Genomic DNA, 12,080 nt, shown 5'->3' with positions numbered 1-12,080 from the left:
AGTGCCCAAAATCTGTGTGCTGCGGGCGGGTCGAGGCAGGGATGGGGCAGGGTGGGCATGACGGGGGGGGAGCAGGGGGTCAGCGAGTTGGGGCCCTGCAGGGTGGGCACCCCAAATGACGTCGGATCCGGCTCTTTCCAGGGGCTTGGCACGGCCGTGGCATAGCTCGGGGTGCCGCAATGCAGCCGATGTCTCCGCTGGGTTTCCCAGGTGCCGATCACCGGCTTCCAGCGGCTCACCGCGGGGCAGGGGATGGGGGCACGGGGTGGCACCCTCGGCACTATGGGCGCTGCCTGGCGGTGCCTGCCCTGTGCCCAGCTGGGCCTTGTGCACTCCTGCTCTCGCTTGGGTTGCACTCGTGCCGTGCCCCGTGCACCCCTATGGGATGTCAGCCTCCCACCCCCCCCGCACCCCAAAGCCTGCAGACCCCGAGGCTGGAGGGGATGCAGGGCAGGCACAGGGGTGTGGGGAGCAGCTGGGTGCTGGGGGCCCTTGCAAGGGGAGTCCCGCCCAGGTCGCCCCCAGCCCCCCGGGTTGTGCCGGGCACGGCCCCCCGCAGGCAGCCCCCGGCCGGTCAAAAGGACGCGGGGGGAAAACGCTCCCGGCGCTGCCAGATGCAAATTGCCAGTCGAGTCACTCATCCAAACAATGGGGTCCGGCTAATCCTTTTACAATGGGACTAATTGCTAATCAGACCGATTTCACACTGCCTGTTCCCCTGACAATGAGGCTCGGCGGCGAAGGGGGCGAGGGTGCTCCAAGGGAGCCCCCCCCCCCCGCCCCGGACCAGGGCGCAGGGAGCAGCCGGGCTCGGGGCTCTGCGGCGCTGGGGAAGCCTCCGGCATCGCCCCCCCGGGGTGCACAGGGCTTGGGGGGCTGCCTGCAGCGTTTGGGCAGCGAGGTGCACGGCCCAGGGCACCTCCTGCCCCTCCAGGCTGCTGCCCGAGATGGTGGTGGGCTGCTGTGGCCGGGGGGAGCCCTGGCATGCTGCGGAGGAGCTTTGGAGATGGGGGGTCCCTGCCCTCCGCCGTGGGGCTGTGAGGGGGGTACCTGCTGTCCATCGTGGGGCTGGGGGGGTCCTTGCCCTCCGCCGTGGGGCTGTTGGGGGACAGGATGCTGAGCCTTGGCGAGGGGCATGAGGTGCTGGATGGTCTGGGGTGTGGTGGGCACACGTGGGGACAGGGAGGGGGCGCAGGCTGGACAGAGAGGTGATACAGGACTGCAGGACAAAGCAGGGCAGAGCGGTGCGGGAGGCACAGTGGGGTCCCTGCGATTGGCATCGGCCTTTGCATGCACCCCTGCACCCTGCCAAAACCTGCCAGTACGCCCCAGGCAGGTACTGGCATGAAGGCTGCCGGCCCTGCAGGCTGCGATGTCCCCTGCACATCCCTGCCCTGCTGAGCCCCATGTTTTGGGGCAGGTGATCAGGCCCGGGGCTGGGCGCTGTAGGTGGCAGTGGGGTGGCGGGGGCAGTGGGGTGGGTACAGCAGCTCCCCGCCCGTGGGGGCAGCAGCTCCCCGCCCGCGGGGGCAGCAGCTCCCCGCCCGCCGCTGCTAATCAGCTCCTGCCTGCCCCTGCCCTGCGCCCTGCACCCAGGGCCCGGTGCGTCGGGGTGCTAATGAGGAGAGAGCCGGACTCGCCGCGCCTCGCGCTTAATTGCTGCTGTCTTTTGGCTCTTAATGAAGCTCTGCTGCAGAAGAGGCAGCAGCCTCGCCTCCTCTCCCCACGCCAGCCTCCTCCGTCCAGCCGGGTCCCTGCCTGATGCCAGCCTGGGCACGGGTGGTGCAGGTGCCCCCGGGGGTCCTGCCCCGAGCTGAGAGCGGGAGGCAGGCAGGAGCTGGGGAGGAGGCTGGCCCCGCGCTGACTGTCCCCCGTAGCCAGCTGAGGTGAAGGCAAGGACCCCAGAAATTGGCCCCTGTCCCTGCTCTGTGCAGGGCAGCTGCCCCCAGCCGAGGGCTGCTGCATCACCTGCCTGGCAGGGCGGGAGCGGGGCCGTGCTGGGACCCCTGGGAGCACCCAGCCGGTCCTGCTCCCATGTCCCCATCCCCGAGTGTCCATGTCCTCGGGTGTCCCTATCCCTGGGTGTCCACACCTGAGTGCGAGGTGGCACCGCGGGGCAAAGCTGGCTGCTGGCTCTGCAAACCTGGTGACAGCCACGTGCTCCGCTTCGTTCCCCTGCAGTTTGCACCGCGGTGCGGTTACACGGAGGGGGGCTTGGGCCATCAGGTGTCCCCAGGGAAGGGCAGGGGGGGCAGGGGGGGGACTCTCCCTGCTGCGCTCGCTTTGCTGCAGCTGGAGGTGCTGGTGGGTGGTGCGGGCAGACACCGCCGCTCCCAGCCTGTCCCCGAGCTGTCCCAGCCACCGCCTGCCCCCTCCCCAGCTGTGCGTGGGGCCATGCAGGAAGGGGTTAATGGCTAGCCCATACCTGCAGTTGCATTTTAAAGATGTGAAATTAAAGCCCGTAATTTATTCTCCCCACACACGAAGGAGCAATTAGTTCTAAACACGGCTTAATCAGTCAGCGCGAGATTGATTTCTGTAGACTTGGATTTGGTGGCTGCTGGCGAGGAGCCAGCCTGGGAGCAATCTCCAAATAAATGAAGTGCAGAGAAGTAAGCCATTACATAATATGATAGATGAGGCTGGAGCTCACTCGCCTCTTCATTAGTATTCCACTGTACGCCGGCGACGGCACCAAACTTTCTCCCCAGCACCTTGGTTCCTTCCCCCTCCGCATCCCTCCGTCCTCCTGGGGAAAGCAGGGAGCTGCAGTGGCTCCCCGGGGGCTGCAAAGATCAGCACGTGTCCTTGGCCCCTCTCCTTCCCTGCCCGGCACTAGGAAGGCAGCTCCCCAGGACCACCCGACCCGTCACCCCGCGTGGTGCAGACGCGGGCAGAGCGTGCCCGGGGACAGCGCTCCCTGCCAGCCCCGGGGGGATGAAGCTGGGCTTGCAGAGCCCCCGTGCTGTAGCACCAGTGCCTCTCACTGCCGGGAGCGGCCTTGGGCAGGGTGCAGGGGGCTGGCAGCCAAAGATTTGCAGGTGGAGGGTGTCCCTCTGCCGATGGAGCTGGCGAGGGTGCAGGGTGCGTGGTGGTGGGGACAGCAGGCGGCTGCTGCTGCTGCTCCCCATGGGCTGGGGGTGCTGCTGAGCTCTGCTGGGCACGTGGGCGGTGGGGATGGGAGGGATGGAGAAGAGTGGGACCCCCGTGCAGACCTCGCTGGCTTCGGTGCAGTGCGGGACCTGAGTCTGCCCCTGCTGCAGCTGCCTCTGCCCCTCCGGCCCAGACAGACCCAGGGGATGGAGCCCACGTTCCCCCCCCCCCAGCTGCCCTTGCCCCCAGCCATGTCTGACCGCCCCCTCTGCTTCTTGTCCCCGCAGAACTCCATCCGGCACAACCTCTCCCTGCACACCCGCTTCATCCGCGTGCAGAACGAGGGCACGGGCAAGAGCTCCTGGTGGATGCTGAACCCTGAGGGCGGCAAGACGGGGAAGACGCCCCGGCGGCGGGCGGTCTCGATGGACAACAACAGCAAGTTCCTGCGCATCAAGGGGAAGGCCAGCAAGAAGAAGCAGCTGCAGGTGACGCAGGAGCGCGGGGAGGACAGCCCGTCCTCCCAGCAGGCCAAGTGGTCGGAGAGCCCCGCGTCCCACGCCAGCGACGAGTACGACGCCTGGGCGGACTTCAGGACGCGGGCCAACTCCTCGGCCAGCACGCTGAGCGGGCGCCTCTCGCCCATCATGTCCAACCACGAGCCCGACGAGCTGGAGGAGGACGATGGCACGCCGTCCTCCCCGCTGATGTACCCCAGCCCCTCCAGCACCATGTCTCCTTCCCTGAGCGCCCGCTGCTCCGTGGAGCTGCCCCGGCTGACCGACCTGACCGGCACCATCAGCCTGAACGAGAGCCTCGGGGAGAGCTTGCTGGAGGACCTGCAGGACGGCTACAGCATGAGCCCTTCGCAGCAGCTGCCCCCAGCCGCCCTGCGGCAGCGGAGCTCCAGCTTCACCTTCAACTCCAAGTGCTCCAGCATGGGGGCCGCCACCAACACGTACTGCGGGACCATCTACAGCCAGCCGGCCATGAGCCTCATGCGCCGCCTGCCCATGCAGACCATCCAGGAGAACAAGCAGGCCACCTTCTCGCCGGTCAGCTCCTACAGGAACGCCTCGCTGCAGGACCTGCTCTCCTCCATCTCCTACGCGCACAAGGAGAGCATGGTCCCGGGGGACCTGCCCCTGCCGCAGGCCGGCCCCATGGTGCCGGCCCGTGGCCACAGACAGACCCCGCTGCTGTGCGGCGGCGGGGAGCAGGGCTTGTCCTCCTACCCAGCCCACTCGGCCTCGCTCATGAAGAGCAGCGCTTTGTACCACCCGTCACCAGCCAGCCACCACCCTGCGGTCAACACCAGTGCCTTAGCCAATCCTGTCAGCCTTATGAGCCTGCCCAGTGACACGTGCAGCATGACGGCCATGCCGCACCACGGGCACCTGCATTCCTACGCTACTAACCAAGGGGCACACATGAGCTTGCTGGATTCGCTGCAGGGCCCCTACCCGGGGGCCGTCCACCCCCCCGTGTTGGGCCAAGACAGGTTCCCAGCAGACCTGGACCTGGACATGTTCAACGGGAGCCTGGAGTGTGACGTGGAGTCCATCATCCTGAATGACTTCATGGACAGCGACGAGATGGACTTCAACTTCGACTCGGCGCTTCCGCCGCAGAACGCGCTCAACGTGCCCGCGCTGCCCGGGGGCCCGCAGCCCACGAACCAGAGCTGGGTGCCTGGGTGACGCCCGCCCAGGCGCCCGCCACCGAGACGTCGCGAGGGGAACGCCGAGACAAACTTTTTTTTTTTCCTTTCTCTTCTGCCTTTATTTGTTCAGATGGGCTAGAGCCATCGGGTCAAACTCGCGATGAAACACAAACCCTAGGGTCAAACGTTGAGATGGGGCAGGGTCCGGCCCCAGATGGGCACGGCGGCGCCAGGGGACACGGGGCAGGCAGGAGTGGTGGAGCCAGGCGGTCCCAGGGCGGGCAGGGGAGCAGGGGGGGAAGCCCTCTCCAGGGGGTCCGAACGCCGGTGCCGGCTTGGCTCGGCCCTGTGCCGGAGGTCCTGGGGCTGGGTGGTGGAGCAGGGACAGCTGGTGGTGCAGGGACCTGCTCCGTGCGCGTCATGTTCCAGAAGGGGACCCTTTTCTCAGAGCCACCTTAGGAAGCGAGTCCTCCAAGCTGAAGTGTCAGGAGAAGGGAGCCTGCCCCAGGCCGGGGAGCTCATCACTCCCCAAACCCTTCTGGGGACCTGAGTGTAACCCGCGTGCCCAGGCCCCCTCCGCTGCTGCGTTTCTGGCAGGTTTGTCTACCAAGCAACACGAAGGGTTGGTGATGGAAGGAAGGGTGTGCAAGCTGCAGCAGCACATGTGCACTGTGCAAGCCAGAGGTCATGCTGTAGTGCCACAGTTACACAGCAGTGCCGCGGTCATGCTGCAACGCCATGGTCACGCTGTGATGCCGTGGTTGTGCTGCAGTGCCATGGCCATGCTGCATTGCCACGGTCACACTGCAGTGCCACGGTTGTGCTGCAGCTCTGTGGTCATGCTGCAGTGCTGTGGTGGTGCTGCAGTGCCACGATCATGCTGCAATGCCACGGTCATGCTGCAATGCCGTGGTTGTGCTGCAGTGCCGTGGCTGTGCTGCAGAACTGCGGTCACTGGTGTGGGCTGTGCCGTGGTGGCCGTGCCAGAGGATGTGCTGCTAGCCGCGTGCCCTGTGCCGGTGCAGGCCAGGGGGAGTCACAGGGTCGGGGAGGGGGGGGCGTATTTATTTGATTTCGTGCACTCTTTTGTCATTGAGTTATTGCATTGGAAGGAAGGGTCTAGCTTAGGGAGAGGAGAGAGGCCGGGGGCAGTGCGTGCTCAGCGGGGGCTGTGCCCATCGCACGTCCTGTCTTGGCTCGGCTGCGGTGTTGGATGCCAGGGCTATGGGCAGAAGTTGGGGGGCTGTGGTGTGGGTCACCCTGGCTATGTTTCTGTCTGTGTGTGAGAGGGGGAAAGCAGTGCCCACCCTGCCCTCCCCTCCCCAGGTTCCCAGGCCAGTGTGACCCATGCTGCTGGCCCCATGGGCAGAGCTCAGGGAGGTGCCATGGGGCTCACGGCTGGGACAGGAGCTCCTGGGGTTGTTACTGGCTTCAGGAGGAGCTCCTGTCCCCAGGAACTAGACGGTGGAGAGCTGGTCTGGGCAGAGGGGCCGGAGGAGTCAGCAAGAGGTCAGCCCCGGTGCACCAGTCTGCCAGGGGCTGGTGCTCAGTGGGGACTGGGACCACAATTCAAATGGAGCAGGGCTGAGCCCTTGGACTGCTGCGTCCTGCCCTGCTGAGCCCGGGCACAGGGGGGTTTCTGGAGCAGGGCAGCCAGGCAGGAGCACAGTCCAGAGGAGATGGAGGGGCTGGGAGGAGGGGGCGGTGGGAGCCGCTGCTCTGGCCCATGGGATCTGTCTTCCTCCTGGGCATTGCAGGCTCTCTTGTACACCCTGCCCCTGGGAAGCAGCGAGGGCAGCTGTGCGAAACCAGCGTGTTTTCCCAGCCCGGCTCTTCCCTTCCCACCGTGGTGCCAGTGCTGGGTCCCACTGAGCCACAGGGACAGCATGGGTGCTCGGAGCTGGGGCAGGGGGACCCGTGGGTGGGCACCCCCTGCGCCTCTCCTGGCCCCGGGTCTGTGGCAGAGCGTGCCAGGGGAGCCCCACGTGCCACCGCTCACCTCCGCCCTGGGCACACAGCGGGCATAGTCTCTAAAGACATTCTTACAGGTTAATTAATTATGTTTACATTATTTGATCATGTACAGAATTTAATATATTCTATTATATATAATCTTTCTTGAATGCTTTTTTAAAAAGAATTATTCTTTGGGTCAGGATCATTCATTTTATACACCACCTCTTGTTTCAGGCGTATTTAAATCATCGGAAACCGATTGCGATTGCAAATGGCTATTTAGTACCCGGCCCCCCCAGCTCTGCATGGGGGTGTGAAGGAGCTGGTGAGGAGAGGCAGGGAAGGCACTGGGGCTGCCACGGGAGAGAGCGGGGGTCCTGTCCCGTGTGCCCCCCAAGCAGGGGAGAAATGGGGGGGGGGTGTCTGCATGATGGGCACACCCAGCAGCTCACCAGCACCCGGCACGCGGGCGTTTGCAGACGGGGATGCCCGTGCCCAGGGACCCCCGTCCACACCAGCAGAAAGAGAAGAGCCCCCAGCCCCAGCCCCGCTCGCCTCCCCCTGCCCCGCGGCGCGGTGGCCCCGGGCGTGCACCCCCGGGGCAGGTCCCATTGCGAAGCTGTCTTTGTGGTTCGTGACCGTGGGGTTGTCGTGTGTGCGGTGGAGTCGTGTTGGTAAGCGTCGTGTGTACAGTCGTCGTGCGGTGCGGTGCGAGGGACAGCGGGAGCCGGGGCGTGGGCCCCCCCAGAAAGCACCCCGGGGAGGGGTGGGCAGGAGCTGGGGGGCTCTGGGTGGAGGGGACGGGGATGGGCTGGACCTGGGTGCTTGGACCACGGCGTGGGGGGAGCTGGTGATGCCCGTGGGGCTGGCAGAGCCCTGGTGAGCCTGGATGCTCCCAGCACCCCGCTGCCTGCACTGCTGCCGGATGGAAATCGGGGCCGGGTTTCGCTCTGGAACCTCCACCAACAGCTCCCCGGGCACCAGCCCATCGCCTCCCACCTCGCCCGGCTGCAGCAACCCCCCTGCCCGCAGCCCCTCCTGTCCCCCAAGCCCCGTCCCTGCCCCACAGGACAGCCCATGGGGCAGGGAGCGCCCGCTGCTCCCAGCCCTGCGCCCACCGAGCCCCAGCCCTGCCCGGAGCCAGGAGCCGGCGTCGAGGGGACGCTGGGGGGGGCCCACTGGTTTGCTTCATACGGCGGCTTCGGTCCGTCCTTTCCCTCGTATTTATAACTGTACAGACTGGGGGGGGAGGGTCTCTGACAGGCGTCATCTCTCACCACGCATCTATCGTAGGCAATGGTAACTTTCTTGGTTGTGCTATTAGAGTTTGTGTATGTGGCAATGTAAAGAACTGTGTATAGTGCATTGTACAGCATATTTTCATGAATAAAATTGTTTTAAATATTACAAGGCTGGGCTGCTGGCTTCAGCGCTTAGTGTGCCTGGGCTGGGATGGCGGGGACTGTGCTGGACTGGAGGGACCTGGGGACACCCACAGAGAAGCCGCGATGTCTGCGGAAGCAGGGCTTGTCCCCCCGCTGGGCTGTGGGGGGGTCCAGGCAGTCCTCGCTGGCCGAAGCCTCTGGAGATACTCCTTGGCAGCCTGTAAATAGATCCATTTACTGAATTTGCCAATATTTTCTGAGGCTGGTGGCCAGCTGCAGCGTCATGGCCAGCCCTGCCCTGCCCAGGGCATGGGGATGCGCACGCCCTGCACCCGCTGCCCCGCGGGGTGTTCCCTGGGCGCAGCCCCAGAAATCCCCTTCTGTGCAGTTGCCTGGGCTGTTTGGGCTGGAACTTCCCCTTTGGTGGCTGAATTCATTTCCTGCCCCAGGAAAAATTCCCGAAACTTCCCAAGCAGCTGCACCTCCTGCTTTAGGCAGTGATTTAGGGTCTTGGGGCAACGCGGCTCAGTCCAGGGATGGGTCTTTGCTGCCAGACCCCTCAGCTGTCCCCAGAAGCAGGACTCAGCCACCCGAGGGGCTCCCCGCCACTCATCCAAGCAGGCTGGAGAAGCTAAAACCCGTTTAAGGGGTTCTCAGAGGCCCGAAGCAGAACATTGCTGCTGAGGGAGAGGTCCCCTCCAAAACCCGGCGCCCATCCTCCCGCCCTCCCCTCAGGTGGATTTCCAGAAGGTTTCTCCGTGGGCTGTGCGGGGAGGGCAGCACCTGGCAGACCAAGGGATGGGCCAGGCCACCTGGACCACTGCTCCGAGCCCCCGAGCCAGGTGACATTCAGCCACCCCCACCAGCTGCTGGTTGAGCATCTTCCACTCTGCTCTGGTGGGTCCGGTGTCGTCCCCAGGTCACAGCTACGTATCAGCTAAGGACTAAAGACTTTCCTATCAGAGAACACAATCAGCGGTGACCCTAATTGCCTTGGCTTTGTGGAGGACAGGGCCTCCCCGAGCCGGCTGCAGGAGGACACAGGGGCTTGCCCCATGGGGACATGGTGCTGCCAGCCCTGGGGCCGGCACTGGGGCACCCCCAGGTCTGTGCCCGGGGCAGCTGCAGGACGAGGCGGTGCTGGTGGCGCGAGGGTCCCTGTGCTGCCCGGCTCCAGCACAGCACACAGTGCCACCCTGGGGACCTGTTTGTCACACGGGGCTGAACGGCTGGGGGGGCGCGAAGGAGCAGACCCGTGGTGTTATCTGGGGGGCACACGGGGCTGCGTTCTCCTCGCAGCTTTCCGTAGGAAACTGTGCTTGAGGCAAAGCTGCCCAGGGTGCCCCATGAGGAACCCTGCCCTACAACTCCAGGTGCCTGCTGATGGCATCCGCAGAGGTTGCAGGGCCTGGCGAGGACGTGGCGATGGCCGTGAGCCAGCTGGTGCGGGTCTCTCTGCTGGGCAGGGGGAGCTCAGCAGTCTGCAGGAGCCAGGGGCAGAACCGAGGCCTGAGAGATCAGGATTGAACCAAGGATTTGATCCAAACCAGAGGCCACCAGGCCTGAATGCCCCAGCACGAGCTCCTGTGGCGTCCTATGGAGTGCTGCAGCAACTCCGCGTGCAGCGAGGGGCGAGGCTGCCCTCGAGCACCACTCTCCCACTAGTGCACAAGGGATGGGGACCCCAGGGTGCCCAGCAGAAGCACGTGGCGGGGGCACAGCACCAGCTCCTCTGTGTCACTGGTGCTCCTGCTGCGCCAGAGACACAAAGCCAGGATGCACCTTCACCACGAGCAGCACCTTCACCCTTGGGCTGTCAGCCCCAGGGTCCCTGCCCGGACTTTACACCATGGTTGGACCCCAGCGGGCGCTGCTGGGACGGTGACACCCGGTGGGACCTGCCGAGGAGAAGAGTCCCCTGTGGGACCACGAGCAGCCTGCGGTGTCTGCCCGACCTGGGAGCGCTCCAGCCCAGCACCTTCTCACCTGAGCCCCCCACGTTTCTGTAGCCCAGGTGCCTTGCTGCTGTTACCTGTGTCCTCAGCAAACCCCACTGCCTCACCAGGGAAACATGTAAACCTAGTTAAAAAAAAAGAAAAAAAAAAAACACAAAAAACAGGAAGAAAGACATCAGATTGGTTTGACAGGATCTATTTTCCATAAATCCCTGTTGATTGGCATTAATTATATCACCCTTTCTGATACTTTATTCATTGCATTCCATATCAGCCATCCCATTATTTTGCCTGGGATCAATGTCAGGATGACAGACCTGTAATTACCTGCGTCGTCCTGTTTCCCCTTTTAAAATGTTGGGCCAACCTCCACTTTTCTCCCAGGGCCCTGGAAACCCCCGTGTGCGCCTTACCAAAACTCAGCGGCAGTGCAGAAGCCAAGGTCTCCGGGTGGTGGCTTCCTCCCTGCAAGGCTGCTCCCAGGGGCATCCCCAGGTCCCACTGGTACCTCTGCCACGGCACGTGGGGATGCAGCCAGCTACCACACAGATGTAGGAAGCCGGCCGATGATGCCCTGGTGCCCTGACTGTGGCTGTGCCTTCCCAGCCAGGAGCTCAAAGCCCTGCTGCAAACGGAGGGGCTGCCGACCACGCGCAGTCCCCGGCAGGACGCAGCGGTCCCCTCTCGGGCTATGGATGATTTCCATCTGGCTGTGAAGATGCTCTGCACATGTCCCACCCCCTGTCTTGCTCTGGGGCTCGGGAGGAAATGGTGGAGGAGGACCGCGAGCAGCTGCACGGTGCCGAGCTGGGAGCAGCTGCAGGCGAGGTGCTGGTTGCGCCCTGCTCCCCCGGCCGTGGCGGTGGGGTGCTGCGCCCACGGCTCCTGGGAACACGGCTCCGACGGCTCTGCTCACGCCCCAGGCTGCAGGGACCACCGTGGAGACCCTCAGCCAGGATGGACTTGGGGTGGACACCAAGAGGATGACAGATGGCTGTGAGTTGGGTGGGATTTAAGCGTGAGCGGGATTTAAGCCTAGTGTCATGAGGAGGAAAGCTCTGGGGATGGCAAGCAAGGCTGAGACCAGGAGCTAACCCACCAACCGATGTGGCCACTGCACACACATCTTCCCCGGCTACCCAGGGAGCCCTCTGAGACCTTGTAGGAAGCACAAGGTCCATGAGAGCCCTTCCTTCTGCCTGAGAAGAGACAAGAACAGCTGCCTCTCCTGCAGCCTGGGAAGAGGATGCCCCTCCGTGATCCTTGCCCAGGCCCTGCCCTCCATGGGATTCACAAATAATCCCCACCAGGAGGCCTCCCTGTGGGCATCCCGCAGCGCTGTGGGGGAGCAGGAGGGGAAATGCATGGGGCAGGGGCAGGAGGAGTTGGAGGAGTCCCTGGTGACCTCCTCAGGCAGAGTGCTGGGATGTGAGGAGCCAGGGCCCCAGGGCAGCCCGGCGAGGAGGTGCTGCTTCCCACTGACCCCAAAGCCTTCATTTTTGCCACAAAAACACCTCCGCAGGGGCTGCGCTGGGCTCTGAGCAGGGAAGGGGCAGGGAGGCCGGGTGCCCCCACCTCCCTCACGCCCAGCCAGGGGTCTCCACGGCCCTGTCCCATTCCCGCAGCCCGGTGGCACCGGGCAGCAGCATGGGGACATCGGCCTCGTGGATCCAGGAGGAGGGAAGTCGGGGCAGGCTGAGAGCACCAGAGCAGAGCATCCTCAGGGCCCTGTGAGCCGGCGGGAGGCAGCCCCGGGGGGAGGTTTGCCTTCATCCTCATGGCAGCCGGGGTGCCACGGTGGAGCCGGGACTGGTTCCTCCTCACCAGCACTGGCGGCAGGCTTGTCCTGAGAGGATGCTTTGACACATTTTGCTATTGCATGAGATAACTGGCACTTGAGAGGCTTACTTGGAGAGCTGCAGAAGTGTGCTGCTTCCTACTCTTTGAAGAAAGCAGTCCCCGCGTGGCCACGGATGCTCGCTCGGCTGCACCAGCGGCCTCCCCGCTACCCCCGTGCGTCGTCAGCTC

General features: G+C 64.5%; 1 protein-coding gene across 1 annotated transcript in view; it reads left to right on the top strand.

The window, feature by feature from the left end:
* Positions 1 to 8,122, top strand: part of FOXO6 (forkhead box O6) — a 30,127-nt gene extending 22,005 nt beyond the window's left edge. Inside the window, exon 2 of the mRNA XM_080566594.1 lies at positions 3,381 to 8,122. Within this exon, the coding sequence (XP_080422720.1) occupies positions 3,381 to 4,793 (1,413 nt within the window). The 3' untranslated portion in view covers positions 4,794 to 8,122. The remainder of the gene's footprint in view (positions 1 to 3,380) is intronic.
* Positions 8,123 to 12,080: the final 3,958 nt, after the last annotated feature.

Source organism: Anser brachyrhynchus (assembly GCF_964034855.1).
Source record: "Anser brachyrhynchus genome assembly, chromosome: 24".
NCBI lineage: Eukaryota > Metazoa > Chordata > Aves > Anseriformes > Anatidae > Anser > Anser brachyrhynchus.
This window is presented reverse-complemented; position numbering and strand designations above follow the sequence as displayed.